General features: G+C 42.7%; 1 protein-coding gene across 3 annotated transcripts in view; it reads left to right on the top strand.

Moving 5' to 3' along the window:
* The window catches only part of FBXL7 (F-box and leucine rich repeat protein 7), a 191,173-nt gene extending 164,046 nt beyond the window's left edge, over positions 1-27,127 (top strand). For all 3 annotated transcript variants that reach the window (XM_069808887.1, XM_069808888.1, XM_069808889.1), the window contains 2 exons: positions 18,003-18,614; positions 24,059-27,127. In XM_069808887.1, the coding sequence (XP_069664988.1) occupies positions 18,003-18,614; positions 24,059-24,795 (1,349 nt within the window). In that variant the 3' untranslated portion in view covers positions 24,796-27,127. The remainder of the gene's footprint in view (positions 1-18,002; positions 18,615-24,058) is intronic.
* The last annotated feature ends 258 nt before the right edge of the window (positions 27,128-27,385 follow it).

Raw genomic sequence — 27,385 nt, forward strand, 5'->3', positions numbered from 1 at the left:
GAAAACTGTTTTAAATAATTGATCTAATTGTCTTTAATTTGGTTTCCTAAATATATTAGGTGTATATTGTTAAGTTTTCCCTGGCACACGCTTTTATAAATGAAAGGTAAACTTTTCATTCAGTCATAGGACTTCTATTGTTTCCAGTACTTTCCATACTTAGTAAGAAAATTCAGAGCCGCTGTTTCATTTCTGGCCATCTGTAATTATAGTAATCTGCCTATAGATAGAGCCAAATATAGCTATACATGGAAATAATACACATATATGTATGGAGAGATAATTAGATTATCCTAAGGTTGTGATTCCCTGCTGGAGAACCAGTCTGAATCAGCTGCAGTCCTTGCCAAGGCAGAACATGATCCCTCAGTGCAGGTGTTCGGCATCTCCCTGTTGCTCCACTAAGCAGCGCTACCGGTGCTCCACAAATCCGCAGTGAGATCTAGGTTTCTTTTGGAGTTTGTCCACACCTTTTCTAAGCAATGGCTTGTTGCAGCTGGTTAAACAACACTCTTTAATCCCTAGCTTTATTTTGAAACTCTCGTCGACACCTGCTATAAATCAGTTTTCTCATCCTTAAGACTATAACAGAAACAAACAGCAGTGAGTGATGAATCACAGCCACGTGCTGCAGTGGAGTACTATTCAGTTCACCTAGTTTAAAGCAAAATTCTGATCAAAGCAGTTTAATAATGACATGAAATTAATCAGTAGTCAATGAACTGCACATTTGGGATCAGTACCAGTAATGTCACAGATAAATCGCAACACTGAACACTGAATAAATCTTAATAAACACCGACAGACAAACAGATTTAACTAATCCCCATAAGTTCTAGTCTGTCTTTCACAGGTACGCACACGCACACACGTTCTACCAGCACGTGTACATCACAACCCCCCCGCCCCATCTGGGGGTGCACCCACATCCTGCAGGAGATGTGGGTGCTCTCACCTCGTGGGGTCCCGTGCTGCTCCTTGCAGCTGGTGAGGCAGCACCCACGAGCTCACGTGCGCCCTGTGAGGTGTGGGGCTCTGCCTGCAGCACTTTTCAGGCAGCTCATGAAAGTCTCTGACTGGGAGGCTGCTCTATCTGGCTGATGATTTTCTTCCTCTTTAAGGCGGCTGGTTGGAGAGTGATGATTTTATTTTCTTCCCTTTTAGCATGATCGGTTTGGGGAAGCACCCTCTGGTTTTATGCGTTGTTTACACATGCATACCACAAATGGTTCACTCGCATTCCCATCTTAAAAAGCGGTGTTACCCAGACCATTTGCCAAGGTTGGGCTGTGCCATCGTCACGTGTTCCTAGATCTCATTTTGATATCAGCAGTGATCTCATGCTGCACAGGCAGGGCATAGAAGCACACCCTCCATTCATACTTCTGTGTGCAGCAAGGCTGCTAAATGCAGTTCAAGTGTGATGAGATTGCTTCATGTTCTTGACATTTTGGAGGTTTTTTTGTAAACAAGAATTAAATTCTCTTCAAGGATCAAATAGCTGTTCACAAAAAGACTGGTGAGCTTGCTGCAATGTACTGCAGGCAGATGAGGCTTTATTGTGTTACACGACTTAAGCGATTTGCCAAAGGAGCGGGCTTTGCCAGCTGTAGTCTCAGCTAAAATAATTTATTCTGCCTGAATTGTTCCCCAGATACGGCTGCACTTGCATGAAACTCATTATACTCTGTAAAGAAGATTCAGTAGCATCACTGGTGAGTGCTGTAGATACAAAAAGTAATGAAGAGAAGTGACCGATTGGCTGGGGTGTGCAGGAACCATGGCTCCGTCCCAAGACAGGCATCCCACCTTTGTTTCGGAGGAAGGAAAAGCTGATGTCCATGCCTAATGATCAGCCCTCATGGGTGGAGGCACTGCGCGCCTCTCTGAAGCCTTTTCCTATTGTGTGGTTTTCAAATGGCTTCTGGCTGTTTTATAACATAGCAGATCACTTGGGAATATAGGCTTCTCTCCTTTCAGAGTTTATAAAACAGAGATTTCTAAATCAACAGAGGCCATTCAAGATAAAAGTCTTGTGAATCAAACATCACATCAGCAAGGTGCGTGTTTGTTATCTCATTTCAGTGAACTCAAAGCCTTATAAGGTGTTTTCCTTAAAAAGGCAGGATGGTCAAGAGCAGGTTTTGTTCAATAAGGGGTAACACTCTGTGTGAACTGTGCAGTCTGTCCATCAACCTTGAGCTCTGCTAATGCAGACCCTGGGAACAGACACCTTTCTGTAAGGTATGAGCTACTTTCAAGCTACGATTTTATGCAGTTAAATCACAGCCTGACGCTGTAGTGGCAGAATTCAAATACTGCAAAAGCCACATGTGTAGGATCTTGGTGGAGAGACAGATCATTGATAGCTTGTTTTCCATCTCCAGGTTGATGTACAGACATCCCATTTCAGCAAGTGGTGAACAAAAGACCCATTTCATGTAGTACAGAGATGCTCCTAGGGAGAATTTAACTCCTGAGGCTCAAACGGAAGGACTGCAGTGCTTTAGTACTAGAGAGATCTCTGTAAGACACAAGCTGCCACATGCACTCCTGTCATTGAAAATGTCCTCGTCGGAAGGAGCAATGCTTTTGTCACCTCTGTTTTCTTCTATGTCCCATGTCAAAACAGTCAATCCAAACTGAACAAGAGGGATGCCTTCTGATCCAGACACCTATTTCTACAAGCTAAAGGGTGATCAGGAATTGGCAACAGATTTCACTGTCTTCCAAACTGGATAAGATATTAAATAGTGAAAGCTTCAACATTTTGTACCAGTTCTTGAATCATCCTTAGGGCTACAAAAGTATTTTCCTGAACTGTGTGTAATAATGGTATTATCACTGCCTTGCACATGGCTCACGTGTTCTGTAAATGGAATTAAAATGAAGGAACAAGTAAATGTCAGTATAACTGCATTATAGTAGCTTAGTGGCCCGATGTTTGCAATCTCATCTTGCTTCTTAATTCAGCATTTCTCATACTGACACCTTCGCAGTGTCATGTTACTATACATGGTACATGCTATAAATAGTCATTAATTCAGCATAAGTGGAGTGTAGCTCAGTATAATAAAATAAGGGGAATACTTTCCAGGCAATTACTGATGTTAGAAAAGTCTCTTTGCCACAAATAGAACAGAGAGAATGAACCAGCTTGGCAGTGTTTCAGATTTAGCATGGGGTGAGGGGAGTTTTGATCCTGTGAGATGCTGACTGCTCTGAACTTACAGTAGCCACTGGTACTCTGCACATCCCAGGAAGTACTCGGCATCTAGATACTGCAGCATCAGCCTCTTCACTTGTAAATCCAGTGAGCTACAAAATGTGAAGTTGCTGCAGGTTTCTAAAACATTTCCTAATATAAATTCTTTTTACCTCCTCATTAGAAGTTTTAAAATGTGACTTTGTGATCTCTCTTTATTGGCTGTGTTCCATGTTTCCAAATTATACTGAAAAATGCTAGAAATACATTTTTATAAATTTCTTTTTTGTGTTACTCTTTTGCTTGTAGTCTTGTGCAATTAGGAAGAAGATGAAGTCATTACTATAATTTGTCCACCTGAAACTTCAGTACCTAGTGGAACTGTAGCACAGTGTTAATTGCCTTTGCTAGAACCCGAGGCTCATTACATGTACCTTAATTTACATCACACATCCTGTAAACACAACCTTGTCATCACTTAGCTGCTTAAATATAATAGCAGTCCACCAGTTGGACACTGCTTTGCTCTCTCTGCAGCTTAACAGAGCATAACTTTCACCTGTGCTTTATGTCAATCAGTCTAACTTCTGAAGTTGGTCTTATAAGGAAAAGTGTCAGTTGAACTGAGGGCAGCAGTTTCAGACTCAAGTTCTAGGTTATGAGGATCTTCAGTATATTCATTGTATTATAGGAAAAAAAAAAGAGAGTATCTTGAGGAATTTTCACTGAAGCGCAGCAGTTTTACCAGCCCACATGAGCAGGTTTTAATATGCTTCTGTGGATCATGTACATTGCAGTGAACTTCATCCTCTTTTCTCCCAAAATGGAGAATGCTCTGCATATTATGACTCAGGAGTACAAAATCTGTAAAAGCGTGTACTGAAATAATGTTGAAAAAGTTGTAGCAAGGGCATTGGTGTATCTGTGCCAACCTGATGGAAAAGACTGGCACAGCGTTGCTGATGAAAATAAGCATCAGTTACTCACTGTTACTCCATCCTTCATTTTTCATGCACTCTGACAAATTCTTTCAGTAAGAGTTTTACTTCTCTGTTTTACAAAGGCAAGGATGGCTGACAAATCAGGGCTGGCTGATGATAAAGGCTGGGAATGTTCATGGGTCATGTTGTCTAAACAGCAGCTTAAAGCATCTTCATAGGTGAATTCCTCTATTGTTGGGGGTTTTTTTTAAATCTCACTGCTTCCTAGAAAGCTCTAGATGTCAATCCCAACTCACCCTCTCAGCAGCCTATGCCTTGATGTAATTGTGTACTGTGTGGTAATTTTTAACCCTCAACTACAATGTTTTCTCTTAGTCTCAAACTTTGCTACTGCTCCTTCTTATGTACCTTCTCAAGTACATTAACCTTTCCATCACCTCTGTCTTATATCTGCATACACTGGAGGTAATGGTACATGTTAGCATATCCTTTCCGATCTTCAGCTACACAGGTCAAGATTAGTTAACCTCTTCACTCAGAGTTCATGAATTAACACATTTATTGTGACATTTTCATGAGGGTTTGGCTTGCTTTAATTAGGCATGGTTTGCTCTTCTATGTGAGGCCTCAAAGAGAACAGGCTTGATGAGTTCAATTCAATTGGTAATCACAGAATAGTTGAATTTAGAAGGGACCTCTGGAGATTGTCCACCCTCCGGCTCAAAGTAGGGCCAAGTACAGCACGTTGCCCATGACACTGTCTTCAAGGATGGAGACTGCACACCTTTGTGGGCAACCTGATCCCATGCTTGACCACTCTCACCATGAAAGACTTTGTTTAAATAGGAATTTCCTGTATTTCAATTTGAACCTACCGTCTCTTGTCCATTCACTGGATACCACTGAGAAGAGCCCAGCTCCATCTTCTTTACACCCTCCTTTCAGGTATTTATACACATTGATAAGATCCCCCTGAGTCTTCTCTTCTCCAGGATAACCAATCCCAGCTCTCTCAGCATCTTCTCATATGTCAGATGCTCCAATCCCTTGATTATCTCTGTGGCATTTCTCTCCAGTATGTCCATGTCCCCCTCGTACTGGGGAGCCCAGAACTGGACACAGCACTCCAGATGTGGCCTCGCCAGTGCTGAGCAGAACATCACCTCCTTCGACCCGCTGACAACATTCCTCCTAATGTAGCCTAGGATGCTCGTGGCCTTCTTTACAGTGAGGCCACATTGCTGGCTCATGTTCAACTTGGTGTCCACAAGGACCTTTTCTGCGAAGCTGCTTTCCAGCTCATCAGCCCCCAGGCTGTGCTGGTACAAGGATTATTCCTCTCCAGGTACAGGACTTTTCATTTTGCATTGTTGAACTTTGTCATGTTCCTCTCAGCCCTTTTTTCTCCAGCCTGTCAAGGTCCCTCTGGATGGCAGCATGACCCTCTGGCATATCAGCCACTCCTCCCAGTTCTGTGTCATCTGCAAACTTGCTCAGGGTGCACTCTGTCTCATTATACAGATCATTAAAGAAGAGGTTAAATGGTATTACCCCCAGCACACCAGTGGTGAGTGGCTTCCAGCTGGACTTTGTGTCATTGATGACAACCCTTTGAGCCCAACAGTTCAGTCAGCTTTCAATCCACCTCACTGTCCACTTATCTAGTCCGTACTTCACCAGTTTGTTGGTAAGGAAGTTATGGGAGACAATGCCTATGTAATAGCTTAAGAGGATTTTTTTTACCCATAATTCACTAACTTTATGTCCAGGTAGATATTATCTGTCACATGTGATGAGGGTTCTACTGGAAGTTTTGAGGTATGCTAGTTTTTCAGTGAATTCTGGCAAAAAGTGCCCACCTTTTCTGCAGGTACCAAGAGCCAGTGCTGAGCTTCAGGGGATTCTCTGGATGGGGGGCAAACACCACAGAACAAGTATCCATTCAGCCAGTTCTCACTAATGACTGTATTACCAGCTGACAATATTTGCCTGCTTGAGTTTTCACATTTAACGATGGGGGTAATCATTTATCGTCTCAGTCACAAAAGGCGTTTTTGAACAGGAGGATCAGGCACCAGTTGAGATAGAGCTTGAGTTAGCGTAATGAAAAAAACCAAACTCTGCAAGACCCCCATGATGGGAGATCAGATTTGGGGATGCCTGGGACCATAGTGCAAATGTTCATACAGTGCCTGTTTGAAAGTGGGTCTTAAACCTCATGTGCTCTTTGTAGGAGGTGTATTAGAGTTATTTCATAGAATCACAGAGTGGTTGAGGTTGGCAGGGACCTCGGGATGTCATCTGATCCAAACCTGCTCAACCTGGGCCACCTAAAGCCAGTTGACTAGGACCATGTGCAGATGGCTTTTGAATATCTCCAAGGACGGAGCCTCCATAACTTCTCTGGGACACCTGTGCCAGTGCTTAGTCACCCTCACAGTAAGAAGTGGTTCTGATGATGTTCAGAGGGAACCTCCTGTGGTTCAGTTTGTGCCCATTGCCTCTGATCCTGTCAGTGGGCACCACTGAAAAGAGCCTGGCTCTGTCTCCTGTACACTCTCCCATCAGGTATTTGTATATATTGATGAGATCACCCTGCCAGGTTCACTTTTTTGGGGGCTATGTAAAGAAATGAGCCTTTCTCTTCTGTCAAGATGCCAAATAGTTCTTGATTCCAAATACTGCTGCTGTTGCTGCCCTGTCTTTAAGTCTACTCTCTAAGATAGTGCCATAAGCTGGTGGTACTAAATCTGAGGATAAATGTGAAATTGCATATAGAGCTAGAAATCAGTGATGGTGTTTAGTATAATTGGGTTAGGTTAATATAAAAAATAAGAGGCTGAAGGATTTAGATAATACCAGAGTTCTTGCTTTGAATAATAACTCTTCCAGCGATTGTGTAGACATAAATATCACACTTTCTTTTTCTGCATATTGTTTTTGATTTAATGAAATCAAAGTGACATGAAAACAATCGGTGAATAATTTTGTTTATCTCATTTCAGTAAGTCGAAATCACAATGAATTGAAAAGGAATAATTACAGTCAGTTAATATTTTATGCACAATGAGGCAATTATTTATCATGGCTTTCAGTAGACTGGGAAGTTATTGAACTTGCCATAAATACAGAGTGCTGAATTCTTGATTTACTTGCATGTAAGTACATCTGATACTTCTCAAATGTCAGAGTACCATATGCTATTACGTATAAATAGCAATCTGCAATTTATACATCACAAGTCACAGACACAGCAAGCGGGACCTCGGACGGCAGGGCTGGGTTTCAGAGGATGGCTAATGCACTGCTTTTGCAGTTCTAAGTACCATCTGTTTTGACACAGTCTGGGACTGCTTCACACTGGTGGTCAGGAATCCACGTAACTTAGTGCACTTGGGCTTGAGCCAGTTACATTTTCTAGTAGGAGAAAGCTGCCAGTGGCCATGTCTCTTTCCCAGCTTAACTCCCAAATTTCCCATAAACAAAATTTTAATCCTTGTGGTTCTGAATAAGCACTATGTGCTTGTTCAGTGCATTGTTGTATGAATATTGCGTGTGTTTGTAACAGAAGAGGGGACTGCTGACTGTCGCTCCCAGGCTTTTATAACGTGAAGTGTTTATTATGAAAAATCCTCGGTTTATGTATCTTTTTTAGAGAAGTGTTGGATAAGTTAGAGTGCGCTGGTGTCCTGGGTTTCTGCTTTGGATACCTACTTTTCTTTTCTTTCATCCCCTCCAGAGCGTTCCTCTCACCCAGATCCCAAAGGTGATTTGTTGGGGAACTGGCTTTGGCCAGCTCTTTGCTGAATTTGTTCCTTTGTCTGTAAGCATAGTGGCAGCATTGTGGATTTGTAAGAAATGTAAAACTGTGGATTAAGTGAAGTTTTCTACCATTCCTTCAAAAAGCCCTGGAGACCAGCTTTGCTTTCTCAGTTTGGCCACATCTCAAAAGGGAGGAGGGATGCAACCCTAGAAATGAGGTATTTGCCCGCAAAATGAGAGAATGGTTGCCAGGACGCTAGCAGGTGCTTTTGAAGGAATCTCATTCCTGGGAAAGAAAATAAACTTTGGAAACTGAAGGGTAAATAGATCTGAGCTGATCGGGAGCAGGTGTTGCAGGTCGGCCTTCAGTTACGCTTTGCACAGTTCTGCTGATTTTCTGGAATCTGTGGCCATCCTACAGACCCAGGCAGGGCTCTTGATGGGAGTCCCTCCTAGTCTGCAAAAGCACTGGTCTGGGAGTAAACACTTCTGCTGATTTGTAAAGCCTGGAAAACTCTTACAGCCTCGGTGTAATTCTCCTACAGGATTGAAAAGAGCTCACCTCGCTCACCCCGGAGTGAGCAATGACATGGTAACGAACTGAGCAGTTTTTACAGAAGAGGGTTGTGTTCTCTCGTCTACAGGCAGCTTGCTTTGTTGTTGTTTTATTATCACTCCCTTACTGCTAACTACCTGGTACAGGGATGTGTGATCTGCTTTATGTATGACTCCTCAGCTGGGACACTGGGTGGGCACTTGCAGGTATCTCACCAGACAATCCAGAAGGAGCTGGGCTGAACCAAGCTGAGTTGGGATTGGCTTTACCTTCTAATTTTTGGGGGGTATTGGGTTCTTTTTTAACCTAGAGCCCTTTTCTTGTGCTGTGTACAACTCTGTCCCATAATTGGAGGGTTGTCTCTTCCCAGATTATCAGCAAAGCCTGAATTTATTTTAGGAAGGCTATTTGGACTATTCTAAATTACATTGATTTAATGAATCTTTAGCATGTAAACTTGAGTGTTAAGAGAGGAGCACAACTTTGTGGTTTTAAATCTCTTGCTAGTGTTCCTTCTTCTGTTTAGCCTATTGCTCACCTTTTATTTCTCCAATTTTGGAGGTCAAATCCTAGATGCCCTGTTAATTTGAAAGTCAATAATTTCTGAGAGTTGTGCGCTTTTAAAATGCCAGTACTTAATTATGAAAAGCAATGTTCTTTTACACAAATAATTCACTTTTGGTGAATATGCTGGGAAGAGTGGTTCTTGGGGGAATTATTTGTCTGCTGTAGAGTTTGCTACCAACTGCATGCAGGTCACCTTGATTACAAAACAAAGTGATTACATTGTCAGTTTTCCCCAGAGGCAAGCATTCCTCTGCTTTGTATTTTACTTTCCGTTTAGAGCAACACACATCTACCAGAACTATCTTTCAGGGTTCTGCAGGTCCTTTTGGGTTTGATTCACATGAACAACTGGGGATTTTGAATATGTTTCCCTCCCATAAATTTATGTCCAGCAGCTTATCCTGAAGTTCTATAATAATGTAAAATGATACATCTTTTATTCCAAATTCTTCCATTTTTGAGAGGTGAAATAGTGGAACAGCTACACCTGACTGGATCAGCTGATTGGATTTCTGCATTTTGGAGTTAGGATCCATTAGGCATTTGTTCCAATTTTCTATATGAATTGCAAAGATACATTTGCATCAACACAAACTTCATGTCAGCATATCATTCAAAGACAGAGTAGGATCTGTTAGTCCCAGCTCAGTGTCACTGTAAGCGTCTGGTTCTGGCCATGTATTTATAGCTTGAGAGCCAGGATTGAGCAGTGTGCACTCATCTTGTCTATATTTATATAAAGTGGGTTTTAAATGAAAAATTAAGATCAATACATAAAAAAGTGGAACATGGAAATGTAAATGTTGCATAGTCAGGCAGAAAAGTGTTTTACCTGACAAAATTTTGACCTCAGAGTACATCAGAGTAACTCAAATGAAAACCAGAATATAGTTGTAAGCCTGTTTCACTGAACCAAGTTGTTCTCTGGATGAATGGGGAAGGTTTTTTGTACTCTCCAGGATGGAATTCCTGGGTTAATTAAGACTCCCTAGCAGCTTGTCAGGTGGAGAGAGAGAGGATGGCAGACCTTTTAGCATGACTTTGAAATTAAGCAAACTTGCTATGTTTTTATTGTCTTATTTATCTTAGACTTTTATATAGAAGTATATAGAAGATGCCTATATATAAGGATCTTGTAAATGCTTATTTTCATTTTAACCACAATTGGTTTGCACATTTCAAAGCAATGCACTGAACAGCAAAGAACTAGATCTCCATAGGTGTGGTAATCCTGAAAATGGGGGACGAAGAAATGCAACGTGTCCGGTCCGTTGATTATCCAGTCCTGAGAACCCAGCAGGGCACAGGATGCCTCTCCTCTAGGTGGTTCGGGTTAGGCTGGGAGATGGTAACTCAGGATTTGGAGGAGTTGGACAGGGGGTTCTTGGCTGACCAGTGGGTTCATCTACATCAGCATTTTTGTTCAGGTCCAAAGCTCACTTTTTAAACAACTCTCCCCTTAGTCCCTGCTTACTGTGTTTTAGTTACTACCTCAAGGTATATGTACCCAGTTACTCTCAGGTGAAAATAAAGGAAAAAAAATGTTCTGGCAGGACACTTAAAGCACCGAAGGCAACCCCTACTGAGCATTCAGGTTTGGGGATGAAATTAGACATCGTCCAAAAACTAACACCCACTTCCCAGGCCTGTGGATGTTGGGTTCTTAGCAGTAACAGTTTTGCTCCACAGAGCTCCTCTTTCTGGGCTGTACTCCTTGCTAATGTAGATATAAACCCGCTCAGCTGGAGGAGCTCCCTGGCATACCGCAAGGAGTTGGGACAGGATCTGACTTGAAGGGGTTTAAGAAGAGCTTGTACTTAAGCATGTATGGAATTCATTTTGGGGTTAGATATTTACTGAACTTGGAAAAAATGCACTATCCCATCTATCTCTCTGTAATTTCCCAGCAATGATGCACTGACAAACTCTTTTCTCAGAACTGATGGGGTAGTGTCATCAGTGGTACCAAAGGCAAAATTAAGATGCTTTGACTTCATAAATTAATAGGTGGATTATTTTTTTCTTTTTTTCACCTCAGTCTTCGTATTTTTAGCTCTGTTCAAAAATACGGGGAGGAAATTAATTCTTGCCACGTGGCAGGGGACAAAGTCAGTAGGAGGGAAATTAGTTCCAGCTTTTGACAAATACATTGTAAGGAAGAATTATTTGCTTAATAAAACTATAATGGTTACTTCACTTGCAGTGCTGTTTGACTTTAAGCATCTAGTGTGAATATGCCAGGAATGCAAGATCAGGTCTCCAAATGTATGTGGAGGAGTTTATAGACTAAAGAAAACTGGAGCTCGACATCACAGGGAAGTTACACCAGTATAATCCAAGGTGTAAAATGTCACACAGAAACTACTATGAAATGGCTTCAAATTTAACTTAACATATCCCTCTTCCACACGGTCTTGTAACAATGCCTCTAGTCTTGTACAATAGGTATGGTTTCTTATTAAATTCTATGGGAGGTTTTTAAAAACTATAAAAGGTTATTTTAAGTTCTGTGGAACCGTTCCTTCCAGGAGCATGTGGATGCGATTACTTCATGAACTCCAAGGCTGCTCATTCTTACACTGAAAAATCCAGCTTTGTCGCAGGTCTTTGCTCTCAAAAAGAGAGTTGCACAACCTATAAGATCTCACAGGATAAGAAATAAGTTTTCATCTTTGCCAAAGTTTTTTTGTTCCTTTGACCTTACTTTTCAATCTAATTTTCTGTGTTGGTAAGAATAAATTGTCTGGTGAGAGGGAAACAGTAGCTGTAACCTATCTCAGGTTTATTTAGACTTTTGCATGTCTGTGTTGGAAATGAGCTAGTGAAATACGGACTAAATGAAATAATCATAAGGTGGCCACTGAAGGGGAATAGCATATTGCATAGTTATCACTGAGTATTTGTCAACTGTGATGATGTTTCAAGAAGGACCCTTTAGGGATCTGCCCTGCTATACCTTACAGTATTCGTTAATATGTTGCTCCCATCCCTGTCCAGAAGCCATCTGTTTGAATTGAATTGAGACACAAAACTACCAATATACAGAGGAATGGGTTAAAATTTATGACACTGGACCTGCAGTATATTTGGAAAACTGAAAATGAGCACAATTTGAGAACGTTGCTCAGTACTGAAAATGCTCTTGAAAAAATAGAAGATTAAGGAGAGAGAGAACATACCACTCCTTAAGGAGACAGGTGTGGGGAAGATGAGTAGATTATATAAACACGGATGAAGAAAATAAATGGCCAGGCAGCTGTATGGCACATGGAAATCTGGGCAATATGTTGAATTGCATACAGAATGCATCATCCTTCTGAGACTGTTGAAATCTGGAAGGTTGACAATGTGGTTTCCATGAAATATAGGTGGCAAGGACTCCACTTTAGCTGCTGCTGGTGAGGTGCGGTGGTTTGCGGTGCTCACTTTGCAGCATTGTGCTTTAAGAGAAATACACACAGGTTGGAGAAAATTCAATGGAAAAAATAGGAGAAACTGTGAATATTAGTAATGTAACTAGGAAGAAAGGGCTGAAATTTTAGAAAATGCATCTGAGAAATTCTTGCTGAACGAGCAGAGACCTCTCATTCTTTGCAATCACTAGGAGAGGGGCAAGAAACAGCTTCTTGTATGAGTTGGGTAAGAGGAAAAACTTAGAAACTTGATACGGTGACAACACTGGAACAGGCACCTCAGTGAACTGAGTAATAGCTGTCCCTGGAAATTAAGAACAGGGCAGACACGCACTTAGGAGATGGTTTAAGTGTACTTGGTGTACTTGGAGAGAGACGAGAGAGCTCATCCAACTCCGTTTCTCATTCTGTACATTCTTGATTGTAAAACGTTGCAAAATCATGGAGGTTTCTCTGCTGAGCAACCCTTTCCCTCTGGCATACTTGACCACTGCAGCCCCACGCAAGGTTGCACGGTGAGTTTTGTTCCAGCTGCCTCTTTGCTATCATGGGCTCTCCGACTCCTCCCGGCCTCCTGGAGGAACTGAGATGGTAGGGTAAGTCAGCCTGAGAGAAACGCCTGAGGATGTTTGCAATGTGGAAGATGCTCTTTTGTAGATAACGCGTTTTCTGGGACTTTGTCCGTGCCTGGGGCCTTAGAAGGCAAATGGCCCGGTTGCAGCCTGCTGTCCTAGGTAACTCCTTTTCCTTATCTCCTCTAAGGGCACACAGCCATTTTTGACATCTGTCTGTCAAATTCACAAGGCTCTCCCTGAATGAGCCTGCAATGTTCCCCCCTGTAGAAGCCTGTCAGCTGCTTCTGTTCCCCTTTGCACCATAGACTGTAACTGCTACAACCATTAAGCTCCCTCTTTCCCCAGTCTCTGTAAAAGGAGTACTTCCTTGGCATGCATGAAGTTGATGGTATTGTGGTAAAAATATATGGTCTGTACCCATATTGCACTTAGTAAAATATGTAATATCTGTGCAACGCTGTTACTGAAGAGATGCTAAGTGACATTTCTGTACTATGCATAAATGCTTCTCGCACACATTATTTTACATCTAACATTTTAACAAAAATGCCAATTGCTTTTTATTTTTCTCAGCTATACTGACTTTGCAGAGCCTGAGCATAGTTTGGTTTAATTCTTGCTTTAATTTTGCTAAAAACCTCAGTGGTGACAGCAGATCAATACAAAGGATCCTTTTTAGTTGACAGATAAGAATCTGAAGTTTGATATTTAAAATTTTAATTTTAATTTTGTTAACTTGAGGAGCTCGGTATAGGGATTCGCTTTAAAAAATGCACACCGGCGATACCATAGTGGAAAGTGCAGTTGAATGGAGTTGCACTTTAAGCATGGAAAATGGTTCAATCTTAAAAAGTCCATGCCAGGGTCCAGACATCAAGTGTCCTATGTTAGTGTGCATCACTGGACTAATGAAAATACATCATTTTCTCTCTCTGGTTCTGAAATTGGAGACTGCATATTGTTGTCAATGCCAGAAGGAACAGAGACTAGATCTTGGTTTAAATCATGTATATTTAAAGGCTCTTTTCCCCCAGATGTATGTATTAATTGGGAAACAAACTGGGGGGGGGGGGGGGGGGGGAATCTTTTGAAATAAACCAGATTCCTAATGGAATAAGAAAACTCCCTCCAGTGCATTTTCTCCCTCTGTGTCAGCTTTTATAGTTCTGTTTCTGGCACGCATCTTTTGAGATTTCTTTAAAGATTGTTAAGAAATTTTCTCTTACACCAACAAACAATTTTCAGAGCCCGAACAAAGCTTTAATAAAAAGCATCTTGCACAGAAGATTGGTAGTCAGGGAGGGAAAGGGGCAAAAGAGGTTGTAGGGAGGCAAGCACAGGGCTGCTCTGTAATTTGTTTTTTACTTTCTAAGATCACCAAAATGTAAAACTGCATTTCAGGCTTGTAAACAATTGGGTTTTTTAGGAAGGAAATGCTTGTGTAGGGCATGCATGTGTAAGGATGCGTATTGAGAACTGCAATCAGCAACTTCATTTGCACTTGCAGGGTTGTGTTTAGGAATGTCAGGCTGCCATTAAGGTGCCCTGTCTCAGACTGACTCAGCCTGTTAGCTAGCACTCAGTAAATGGTGAAGAACAAAATCTGAAGGAAACCCTTAGAGGCTCAGATAGTGCTATAGGAAGCCCCTCCCAACAGTACTTGGAAAGCCTGGAAAATCTACAGTAGACCAAGTGTTTTGCTGAAGCTTTAAATGCTAGCAAAAAGCTTTCCAAGTTTTTACTGGCAAAAAGCTCCTGGACTCACCTGCTATTTTTTTTCTTTTCCCCTTAGGGGTGTACAACGAACAGTAAGTGGGAATACCTCTGTACAGAGTTCAGCTGAGCTACCAGCAAAATTCCTGTCTGAGAGCATATTGCATTACAGGCTCAGCAGACCAGTAATGCTCTCTCGAGTCTCTTGTTTAAACATAATGACAACACTACAGTCTTTTTCCAAAATACTTTGGGGTGGGGAGACGGCGTGGATGTGTATGTATGTGTATGTATTTGGAAGTCCATGCCCCAAAGGTGGAAGGAGCAAGTTTCGCATGATGCACCTTCAGGATTGAAGGTAAAGGAAATACAGGATGCACATCTGGAACTGCTATACTAATGAGAGAATTAAGAGAGCACAAAGCAAGCACGGAGCATACCCATAAAACAGAAGGTCAAAGCTTTTTTAGCTCTAGGTCTAAGTTAAAAAACACATTTTGGTAACTTATTATGCACCCAGAATGTCTAAGGTATTGATTATTCACGGGGTGCCCAGGAGTGATGAAGGAATGCCACTTTTGATCCAAAAGGAGTGGAGATTAGCCATATTAGCTTGGTGCTTTGATCACCAAGGGAGGAGGGGAGAATCATTGAGTATTAAATGCTTTTTTATACTTAGTAGGAATGGAGAGCGGGGAAGAATGTAGCTCTGCAGAGATTTTCAGGTGTTTTCAACAATAACTGTCTAAAAATGTATGTTTTCAAAATATGCTGGGAGACTGTCTTACAGGAGGTAATAATTTCCACAGTACTAAAAATTGTTCATAGCAGATGTTAAAAAATGAAACTTTTTGCTTTTGATTTTAGTTCAGTCTATTTTGTGGTGTAGAAACAAGTGTTTGTTCTGCGAGTTTATTTATATAATTTTGTTGTCCCTTTTTGCGCTGGTTTGTGTAAAAACCAACCAAACAACAACCAACCAACCAAAAAGCCCAAAGCAAATGAAAAAGTAAAAGGAAAGGAGAGGAATTCACAATACCAAATATATGTCATAGTGGGAGATACATCCAGCACTTGAAAAAATATGTATTCTTTTATACTGGAAGCATCCTTGTCTTAAAATCTCAAGAAAAGAGCAAAAAGTAAAGGCTCCAAGTCTGCCACATCTTCTGCACATGTTTAACTTCAGGCACTGTCATTGGTTTTGGTGGCAATGTGAGGGAGGTCAAACATATGGTAAATCCTTGCAAAAATTAATCTAGGGCACTGTTGCCTGAGTGGTCTGTGGAGTCAGTGCTTGTCTGCAGGAGCCTGGCTGCTGCTGGTGTTTTGGTTTTTTTTTTCCTCTCCAGCTGTAAATCTCATTTTTAAAGTACTGGAGTATACCAGACGCTTTCCAGATAACACTCCTCGATGCAATTATTTGCAATAGCTGCCAGGAGGGTATTAGGAGGTCTCAAAGGGGAGCAGAGTGTCTGCAAAACCCACTCTGTGTTAAGATATGGTTCTTGCTCAAAAATACACCAATCCCTGGGTTAGGTCCACATAGCCATAGCATAGACTCAGAAGCCTTGAAGAAAATGTTTTTCCTGTCACTTGCTGAAATACTGTGTTTCTGTCTAAGTAAAACAAGATACAGAAGAAGAGGGAAGGAGCTGGGTAGTGTAGGCTTTTCCTATATGTGTAATACTCTGATTAAATTCATCTAAAATGTACTTAATTTAAAAACTCTGCCTAAACCCAGATTTGGGCGGGTTTGTTAAATGCATTTCTGGCCCTACCCTGCTTAGCCCGTATCTATGCTGTCACAGTCACAGAGCTGTAGAGTCGGTGCTACTTAAGGAGATGGCTTTGCACGCTTCCCTGACACGTCTCAACACAGAAGTGACAGCAGAAGATCTGATGTGGAGGAAAGCTTGGTGCTCTAAAACTACTGTTCTTACTCTATTCTTGATATTTGTTATTCTGTTGGGCACTAAATTGTGGCTCCTGTTTTCATCTCTGGATGGTGCTTTCCTTCATAAAGAATTTCTGTTGAGATCAGTGCTGAGAGGTTGGAGATGGAGGGAGTGTGCTCAGCAGCAGCATTCATCTCTCATACACAGGTTAGACCTTGTGTAGTGTACTGCTGAAATATCTCAGGGTCTCTAGATGTATTGCCCATGGCATTTGCTTGACTATCAAAATTATATCCTAGTTGTCTTCCAGTCTTTTACTTGCTTTGCTTGGAGAGCTGGGAGCAGGAGTTGGAAATGACTCGTAGGCAGCAATGTCAGCACAGAGGGAAAACAGTTGAAATAATCTTACAGCAAAGGCAACCTTTCTTGGTAGCAGAGGCCCTTTATTTTTATGCCTGCTCTTTGCCAGTAAAGTGAAATAAAGAAGGTAAAGAAGTAGCAAATTGTTTTGTGTGGGGTTTTTTGGGTTGACTGCTTCCAGTGTGACAGTTAGCCCTACCAAAAAGAGCGCATAAATGTTGTGCAACAGCTCTGTAACAAGTTTCCAGGCATGCTGTTTCTTCATCACTTACTTTTCTGGGCTTGTTTTTTCAAATCCAGCTGAAGTTCACTTTAGTCCATTGGGAAGGAGTGATTTCTGCATTGACATGAAGAGGCACAGCCAACCCCCCTTCAAGAACTAGTCACTGGGCTCCTGATTGAACTGCTGAGTCCCAGTTTGCGTGAATGAAAAATGAACTTCTTTAATGACACAATGAAAATAAGCACTGCCCAGGTCTGGTGAAGGAAGTAGCATTTGCCTTGTGAGCTCTTCTTTGGCCGCCCACTGAACGGCTGAAGGAGCTGAGAGGTGAAGGACCCCGGTATTCCTCCCCTAACAGCTCAGAGCTGCCTGGGTAGTGCCAAGGTTATGGGCAATTACTCTCTGTCAAAAAAGCCTACGACTCAAATGTACTCATTTCTTGCAGTGTTTAGTCGAGACTATAAAGAATTAAAATCCCTGGACTTCCACTGCCATGTCCTCTTCATTACAGGGCTCAGACCTGCAGCCCCTCCTTTGCTAACATGGCTTTGACCGCGCATCTCTGTCATGTACCCACCACTAAAGTGACCAGTGCTTTCAGAGTATGCTCTGAGACAGATTTTGAAATACGTGTTTCCTCACTCTCACTGGTAAAAATGACTGCTTAACCCCCAACAAACCCCGAAGCCCATCGTGCTCCATTAACAAACGGGCTAGCGGGGTGCTGTGCTGCGCAGAGAGCGCTGTGTCCGCCCACCGCTTACTGAAATCGTGTGTTTTGTCTTCCAGACTCCGACCTGAGCATGCGGACGCTCAGCACACCCAGCCCAGCATTAATATTTCCACCGAATTCCCCCGGTTTCCAGAATGGCAGAGGGTCGTCGACGTCTTCATCCTCAGTCACTGGGGAAACTGTTGCCATGGTCCACTCGCCGCCTCCAACCCGTCTCACTCATCCCCTCATCCGGCTGGCGTCCAAGCACCAGAAGGAACAGGCCAACATAGACCGGCTGCCCGACCACTCCATGATCCAGATATTCTCCTTCCTGCCCACCAACCAGCTGTGCCGCTGTGCCCGTGTGTGCCGCCGCTGGTACAACCTTGCCTGGGACCCGCGACTTTGGAGGACTATTCGCCTGACCGGCGAGACAATCAACGTAGACAGGGCTCTTAAAGTGCTGACCCGGAGGCTTTGTCAGGATACACCCAACGTATGTCTCATGTTGGAGACGGTAATTGTTAGTGGCTGCAGGCGGCTCACAGACAGAGGACTCTACACCATTGCCCAGTGCTGTCCAGAACTGAGGAGGCTGGAGGTGTCTGGCTGTTACAACATCTCCAATGAGGCGGTCTTTGATGTCGTGTCACTGTGCCCAAACCTGGAACACCTGGATGTGTCAGGTAACGGGAAATATTTCAGTACGGATGCGCCTGATTCTAAAAGCCTCGTGCGTGTCAAACCCCTGCCCCCATGACTGCACGCTTCCCCTTTCTGTGTCATCTTTCGAAGTAGGAACGCCAGTCTCCCAACACAGTACTGGTGAGACAGGCACTGCTAGAATCTCAATGCCCCAAATGCCAGCAGCACCTCTTGAGTGGCCGGGCCTCTTCCAATGGAGACGAGTTAGCAGAGATGGCCCATTCAAAGAGCATGAATACTTTTTATAGATTTTTGCACAAAGCACCCTTACAACGGCCCATGTTGCAGTCAGTGCTCCATCATATGGTGAAGGTTGGTTACTTCAGCAAAATTTGTTTTATCTTTTCCATATATATATATATATTTTATATGTAGATTATATATGTAATGTATATATCTGTAGTCTGATAAGTGTTTTGAGGAGGAGCTCAGAATCAGTGCCAGGCTTTTGTCTGGGTATAAATATCAATTGTCATCCCTAGCTAAACTTCAACATCCCCTTGTTTCCATTGCTATTTTCATAAGACTTAGCTAGCTTGCTTTTTTTATTTTTAGTAGTGTATAAATTTGCTTAGTGGCTTTCTGCTTTTTCCTTTCACCCAGTTACAATGTATTGCTGCAGCTGTTTAGATCAGCAGAAATGTTTTAGACAATTTTCCTCAGACGTGTTCTGGGGAAACAAGATGTTTTTTTCCCAAGGGCAGCCACACAGAATTTCCTCTCTGCAAATAGGTTGGCACATAATGGAAAGGATACAGCCAAGCAGAGCACTGAAGTAAATTCGACGTTCAGTACTTATTTGTGGTCTCACTTGTTATGAGTCTAATCTTGTTATTAATCAGCCGGACCAGATTTGCCATTGCAGGGTGTCATGGTTTAACCCCAGCCAGCAACTAGGCACCACACAGCCACTCACTCAATCCCTGCCACCCAGTGGGATGGGAAGGAGAATTGAATAAAAGAAGTAAAACTCATGGGTTGAGATAAGAATGGTTTAATAACTAAAGGAAAAATAAAATATAATAATAACAACAATAATAATAAAAATATAAGAATAATAATTGTAATGAAAAGAAATATCACCACAAAATAAAAGAGAGAAATAAAACCCCCAAAAAGACAAGTGATGCACAATGCAATTGCTCACCACCTGCTGACCGATGCCAGAGCAGCAATCCCCCCCTCCCGGCCAAGTCCCCCCAGTTTCTATACTGAGCATGACGGTCTGTGGTATGGAATATCCCTTTGCCTGGTTCGGGTCAGCTCTCCTGGCCGTGCTCCCTCCCAGCTTCTTATGTGCCTGCTGCTGGCAGAGCATGGGAAACTGAAAAATCCTTAATTTAGGATAAACACTACTTAGCAACAACTAAAACATCAGCGTGTTATCAACATTGTTCTCACACTAAATCCAAAACACGCTGTACCAGCTACTAGGAAGAAAATTAACTCTATCCCAGTTGAAACCAGGACACGGGTACTCATGGCAACAAGCAGGATGAAGTAGGGACAGGAAGCAATGCTATCAAGTCACTGGTACCCAGATAAACTGATTTTTCCAAGGCTGCCTATCTGTTGTACGCTGATTTGCTTTCTTTTTTCTGCCTTTTATTTTTTTAACTGATTTATCCAACTCTTTCACCTAATATTCCTAGGATGGCAGAATGTCATGGAAGGCATCAAAACAAATAGCAACAAATCAGAATTATTCACTTTTTGTGATTGCTCTCTGAAACCGCCAGGTGATAAGGAGCCTCTGAGGAACTCTGTGGGAGTCCTGTCACACGGAGTCTTTTCGCAATGACCTTGCATATGAATTACTTATTGTTGGTACATACTGACATTAGTTCTGGATTGCTAACCACACATTCAGGTTGAAACCTCTCCAACACCAGGAGAAAATATTATGTGCCTGTGTGATTTGGACCTAGAGCTACCTATCACTTTGAAGGCTGGCTGTATCCCTGGCATATTTATGCTTTTCTTACTACATCCTCCAGGGTAGTATCAAGAGTTGAGTGGCTCAAGTATCCTGGGCCTGGAGAGAGAGGACAAGTAGAATTGCTGAGCTGAGGGTGAACTGCCCTGGCACACCAGTCGGTTAGCTGACACCCTGAGTGCACTTGGGGGCTTGTAGGTGGCTGAAAATGCTTTGGTCCACAGCTCCTACTGATATGCTATAGACTGAAGGTAGCTTTTTTTAAAGCAGGGAAAATGAAAAGATGATACCAAGTCTCGAAGTAGGTTCTTTTGGGGTCTGTCTTCATTTGTGGTTTCCCCAAGCCTGTTACTTAGAGATGGTATCTGTCCCTAAGACGTCATCAGTTTGGTCCAAAGTGTGTAGAGGGCAAGTAAAATACCTGTCTTCCTTGAATTTTGTCTCATCAACAGGACAGGAAAGTAATTTTAATCTCACATTTTTCTAAGTTGTCCTTTCTTTTTGGAGCAGGTGAGGGAAAAATCCTGGTTTTGAACACGCTCAGAAGTCAGGGTGCTTGGGTTCAGACATGGCTTTTGCTGCATGTGCCTGCATATGAATTGAGGATGATTGATCTCTGGGGTCTTGTTTTGAGTCCACTTTTTTTCATTCTGGTGTGGGTAATTTTGGAAGATGTTTTGGAAGCAGGATTCTGTTTTCCCTTCCTTCTGTCTGTAGTTAGGAGGACAAGGCTTGCACCTACACACTCAAGCAATTCTCAGGACTGAAGTGGTTCACCAGTTTGGTTTCATACTGAGCAGGAGAAGTTGGGTACATATGCTGGGGGATAATGCTATACTTGTAGCTAGTTAATTAAAACCCAGTTCACAGTTGTACATCTAGTTGAATCCCTCTCCCCCTTGGATGGTTACTTGGCAGCAATAACGTACCAAAATCTTTAATGTCAAAAACAGATGTTCGTATTAACTTTTAAGAGTTTTCCACAATGTAAGTTCTGTCACTCTCAGCATCCACTTTGTGGGCAGGTCTGAGATATCTCTAGAAGTTGGTTGAGCCTGACTGCAAGTTATTATCTAACACGCTAGCCAACATTTTTTTCAATCTGTTTGGAAGTTTCTCCTCCCTTTTAAAAATCAGTTATATTCTACTTTATGGAAAATCCTGTTACAAGAGCTTTGTTTTTACATTTTTTATTATTTAGGACAGAAAAATTGTTGCAGACCCAGGAATCTGTCATTTTGCCTAAAAATCAGGCAGTTCTATATCAACATGGACTTTTTCTGGTGAAACCATTTTGAATATCCTTCCCATGAAATATTTTACAGTGTAGCCAAAGTAACTAGACAAGGCAACGCTGAGCTTGTCAAAACAGTGATCACACACTGATGTAAGTGACTCCAACCCTGCTGTGAGACTTCTGACCCATTCGCTTTCTAACTGAGGTCATTAAAGCATTCCCCCTTCTTGGATCCTCAGCAGACAGAATGTTCTCCTCAGCCTCATGGACCCTTCATTCTCACTTAGCCAGATTTTAAAATTGAATTCTGGTCAGCATGTAAAATATCCAGACTGACTCCTTAATGCGGCAGCCTCCTCAGGCAAACGCGTTAGCGACAGCTATGTCAGGTCCAGCAGAACTCTGCCTGGGTGCCAGCTTCTTCCGTGGAAACCCAGCTCAAGGATGAGGACTCCTATGGTGCATTTTGTATCACCTACTCCAAAGAACATATTAGAGGTGATATTCTTATTGTACTGCTTCCCTTTACAAAAACCACTTTGCGTTATTGAGCATGTATGTAGTACTTATTTGAAGGCAAACGTATTTCCAAAGATTGCACCATAACATAGATGGATCTGCAATGCAGTCTGAAGAGGAAATTGCAGCATTCAGTTTTAAGAAAGTGTTGTTCATTGAACAAAGTGCTTTGCTTCAAGGTCCCAGAGCTTCTGTGTGACCTGTGGACAATTTGCCTGTTTCATTGTGTGAAGCCTAAGGCAAAATTTGCATCTGTTCAAATAAATTTGAAGCCTAAATTAAAGACCCAGCTGCAAATTCAAATTATGAATGTAGAAATCTAATTGCAGGTGGCAAACTGTTTCAAGTCCATATCCCATGCTTCTTACAGCATTTGTGTGAGCCCACTGGGTTATCTCAAGGGAATTTTTTTCCTTTTTGTTTTTAAGAACTGAAGCGTATTCATACCTTCCACTAAGCCTGTTGTATCACGTGGTATGGGTTTGAGTCATTCAAGTTTTTGAAGTGGTCTCCATACCTTGTCATGCTCTTTCCTTCTAGTCTACAGGATTTGTGCAGAACTAATGATACATGGAGCTCTAAGGCTGTCATCCTAACTTTTCTGGCTTTTCACGGGTCACTTCATCCCCGCTGGCCAGTGTTTCAGCAATACAGAAAAGCTCTTTTTATCCCTACCTGAGGGCACCTCTTTAGGCATAAGCTGCAGAATTTGTCTTGGACATTTACGGCTAAAACTGTTGGGCCTTTATCACTAACAGGTAGATCCTCCTTTTTTCCTTGCAGCTGTTTCTAGCTATGCTAATGCAATGTGCCCAGCTGAACTTGGCACAGATAAGAATTTCCCTTCAGGAGCCTGAGACTGCCAGTTTGCAGTGCAGCAGAAACAGCACTTTCCAAAAAAAGCTTTCATTTACCACCATGCACAGAGTGGAGGTCAAAAATGGGGGAAGTCTGTGAGCCTGTTTTTCCTTTAATCTAGCTCTTTATCTTTTCTTGCAAGGTCTGGTGTTTCTCCTGTAGTCTAGTTACCCCCATTCACAGTCAGACTTTCTCACTTGAAACAGTCCTTTTCCGTGTCTGTCCGTGTCCTCCCATGCCCTTACCAGTCTGTTGGATCCTGCTGACTCTCCCCAGTCTCCTTAGGTTACCCCAATCTCCACCCTTCTGCAAGCACATAGTCTTGCCATAGTTTTGCATCCTTCCCACATTGCAGGCTTGGGGCTGGATTCACATCTGTTCTGCAAATGCTTTTTGGAGGGTGGGTGGGGTTTGTCTTTTTTATAATGAGGTTGGATGGTGAAAGAGCTTCTGATGTTGGTTTACAAACTCAGCCAGTCAGCAATGAGACTGCCTCTGATCAAAAAGCCGCGTTGGGTGTCGTGTAGTACCACTTTCTCAAATTGTCACTGGGTTTATATTGCACTAAGAGATCATAGACTGTCCCTAGATAAACCTAGGATCATCATTTTACGTTTGGGATATGGACAAAATTGGGCTGTCGCTTTGCTGGCGCTCAAAATCCCAAAGCAACCTCACTGACTCTGGTGGAGTTTATTATTACCTCTGGTGTAGGGACACATCACAGCAATTCCAAACTAGTCAGGATGATTCTGCTCTTGCAACGTGAAGATATTTTCATCACATCCAGCATGCGATTTCATACCCACCTTTCTGGTCTTGCTGTGTGATTTGTTTTCACCGCTTGCTTAAATTCGCTGTGTTTTTCCACTTAGGCTGCTCCAAAGTAACATGCATCAGTTTGACTCGCGAAGCCTCCATCAAGCTGTCTCCGTTACACGGGAAACAAATCTCCATTCGCTACTTGGACATGACAGACTGCTTCGTCCTGGAGGACGAAGGACTGCACACCATTGCCGCTCACTGCACTCAACTGACCCACCTGTACCTGCGCCGCTGCGTCCGCATCACCGACGAGGGTCTCCGCTACCTGATGATTTACTGCACGTCCATTAAGGAACTGAGCGTGAGCGACTGTCGCTTTGTCAGTGACTTCGGCATGCGGGAGATCGCCAAGCTGGAGTCGCGCCTCCGATACCTTAGCATCGCTCACTGCGGCCGGATCACAGACGTGGGTATCCGTTACATAGCCAAATACTGCAGCAAGCTGCGCTACCTCAACGCGCGGGGCTGCGAGGGCATCACGGACCACGGTGTGGAGTACCTCGCCAAAAATTGCACAAAACTCAAATCGCTAGATATCGGCAAGTGCCCTCTGGTCTCAGACACCGGCCTGGAGTTTCTAGCCCTCAACTGCTTCAACCTGAAGCGCCTGAGCCTGAAATCATGTGAGAGCATCACTGGGCAGGGCCTGCAGATTGTAGCTGCCAACTGTTTTGACCTGCAGATGTTGAATGTGCAGGACTGCGATGTCTCTGTGGATGCTCTGCGATTTGTTAAACGACATTGCAAGCGCTGTATTATAGAGCACACCAACCCTGCCTTCTTCTGAAAGGACACCCCACGCCTGTTGTTACAACGCAGTATTAAAAACACTAACGTATAAACACACGCTCCCATATTCAGTAATGCTGTCTTTTCTATAGCTCACGGGAGTCAGCTTTTCTTGTATGTTGTGGGTGAGGGGAGTTTCTCGAGGACTTTTTCGTTTCCTTTTTGTATGATCACTTTTTAAGGTGCGGTGGGTCTCCATGGAGAGGCTGCCTTAATGCAAAAGCAATGAGTGCTCAGCATCCCAGTGGGGTGCTATTTCCATAACAGCCATGATCTTGTCCCAGGCTACAGTAGCTACCTCCAAAGGAAATAGCACATAATCCCTCCTTTGGAAATGCTACTAAGCTGTGTCAAATACATCTGAATTCCAGCTGTGCTCATGAAGCTGACTATGCAATATGTGTCTGTGTTCCCCAACTTCTTCCAATATGGCTGATAAAGCATCCCCTTGTCTCCAAGTAGTTTCTATTTGGTAGTCATCCATTGTAATCCCTCAGGAAATACTGGGTAATGTTCTTAAACATACTTGATTGAAGCAGAACAAGACCTGCTGGCCGTTGCCGAGCACTCTGCTGAGTGAATTTGGAGATTGTGCCCATGCATGGATTCTCTTGGAAGGCCCACCTCCAGGTCACTCGTGCATCATCACTATTTGCCTTCATTTCTAAATCCACCCTCTCCTGCATGTGTAGTACCACCATCTGGTAGCAGATAGGGACTTCTGGGTCTGATAAGCAGTGATATATTCACCTGAGTGAAGGAAAACAGATGAGATCTTGGCAGCTTGGCAAAGGGAAAAGCCAGCAAATCAGCCTGAGAAGCTGCTGTAATTCTGCAACAAGCTGAGATAGCACTGTAAGTACCCCAGGGACTCTCTGAGGCGTCGTGGAGCAGCTTGCACGGGACGGTCCCAACTGCTGTGGTGCGCGGCTGTCACCAGAAGGTCTGTCTTTGTTCCTTCACTGTATCTCTTCAGCAGCCGTGGCACCACTGCAGTTGACACTCCCTGAGCAAACCAGGCACGTGCGTTGAGGTAAATTCGGTATGTGCCTTAATACACATAGAGACGCGACCCTTTTCTGTGGCCTTCCAGTTCAAAGGACAGATGGCTGATCTCGAGACTTCAAAGATGTTAGATAACACCCCTGGGGGCAGAGGGGCTTAGAGCGTTATTCACATTAGATTTAGATTTTGTGAAACCTTGTTTGTGCGTGTTCCCTTCGGCTGGAGAAACAACTGCTGTTCAACAAGGAATTAGAACGCCAGCGTTGCCCTCTGACACTGGGAGCCCCTTGTAGTCTCATGGTCACTCTTGCTCATGCAAGAGCAAGAGTGATTTGGAGGTTCCTCCATCTCATTGCCTCCTTCCCCAGAGCGTGTGGTCGTTTCATGGTTATTTTCTGGCAGCAGTTTCTCTGCATTTTCACATGTAATGCTCAGATCTGAGAGCCAGACACGTCAGGGGTGATGATATTTTCAGGCAGGCCCCCTGCGCCTGACTGACAGGTGAATTCATACGTTCAGCTCAAACGCTATAAATGTCTCAGTAGAGAACATAAGAAGGGAAGCAGCGTGTCTGGTTTTCATAAGCAGTAGTTCCATCATCTCCAGACAACACTAATAAAATCATTGATATGAAGTGAAAATCCATATGCTCAAGAAAAATACATAACTGCTGAGGAAATACTTGTAGCAATGCTCTCTCAAATTACAAAAAAGCAATGGTTTGGACATGTCCCTGCAGAGGGAACTTGTCCTACTGCTGCAAAAATTCCTGTAACTTATGTATGTTCCACCAGTTTTGAGTTTCTTAACGTACAGGATGTCATCAGCTCTGAATTATAAATCAGATTGTACTAAAGCAAAGAGGGCCATGGAAAATGAATTTGTCATTGCTACTGTTACTGGTCAGTGACTAATAGGGGGTGATACCATCCTTTGGCCAGTTAATATCACTTTGGTTTTCCTTTCTGTATTTTTAAAATAAGAGATTCTTCTCCAGCAAGTAGTACAGTATATTTTATCTGAGCCAGCTATACTCTCTGTTTATCCTTTATCTCAAAATGGCCCTGAGGATAGTTAAATGTTAAGCCCATTCCTGAGGATGGTGGGATTTTGAGCCATTTGCACTCATGAAATATAAGGCCTCATTAGTAACATTTAACTGTTTATTAAAAAAAAAAAAGCTACTTTTCTGGCTATGCTAAATTGAGTGAATAGTGCTACGTGGTTTTTAAGGTTTCTAATGTTTAAATTGGCCTGTACTGTACAAATCTCACTATAAAGCCTTAATTTGCTACCAAGAAATAAAGCAATATATTGGTAACTGATGAGTGTGGATCGTCATTTGCACTAATTGACTAACTTCTGGTGAAAAAGAAAAGATTAAATACTTGTAAAACTTTTCTTGAAAGGTAGGTAGGTGAATGAGCACATCAGCACATCAGGTAGGTGGATGACTAGTAAAAAAGGGAAAAAAAAATGTTATAGATTATGACCTTGCCTATCTGTCTCTCTCAAATTTGATTTTCCTCGTGTGGTTCTTCTTGACCCTGAAACAAAATCAGTAATTCGAAGTGTAATTAAAA

The sequence above is a fragment of the Haliaeetus albicilla genome, chromosome 21, assembly GCF_947461875.1.
Source record: "Haliaeetus albicilla chromosome 21, bHalAlb1.1, whole genome shotgun sequence".
NCBI classification, from domain to species: domain Eukaryota; kingdom Metazoa; phylum Chordata; class Aves; order Accipitriformes; family Accipitridae; genus Haliaeetus; species Haliaeetus albicilla.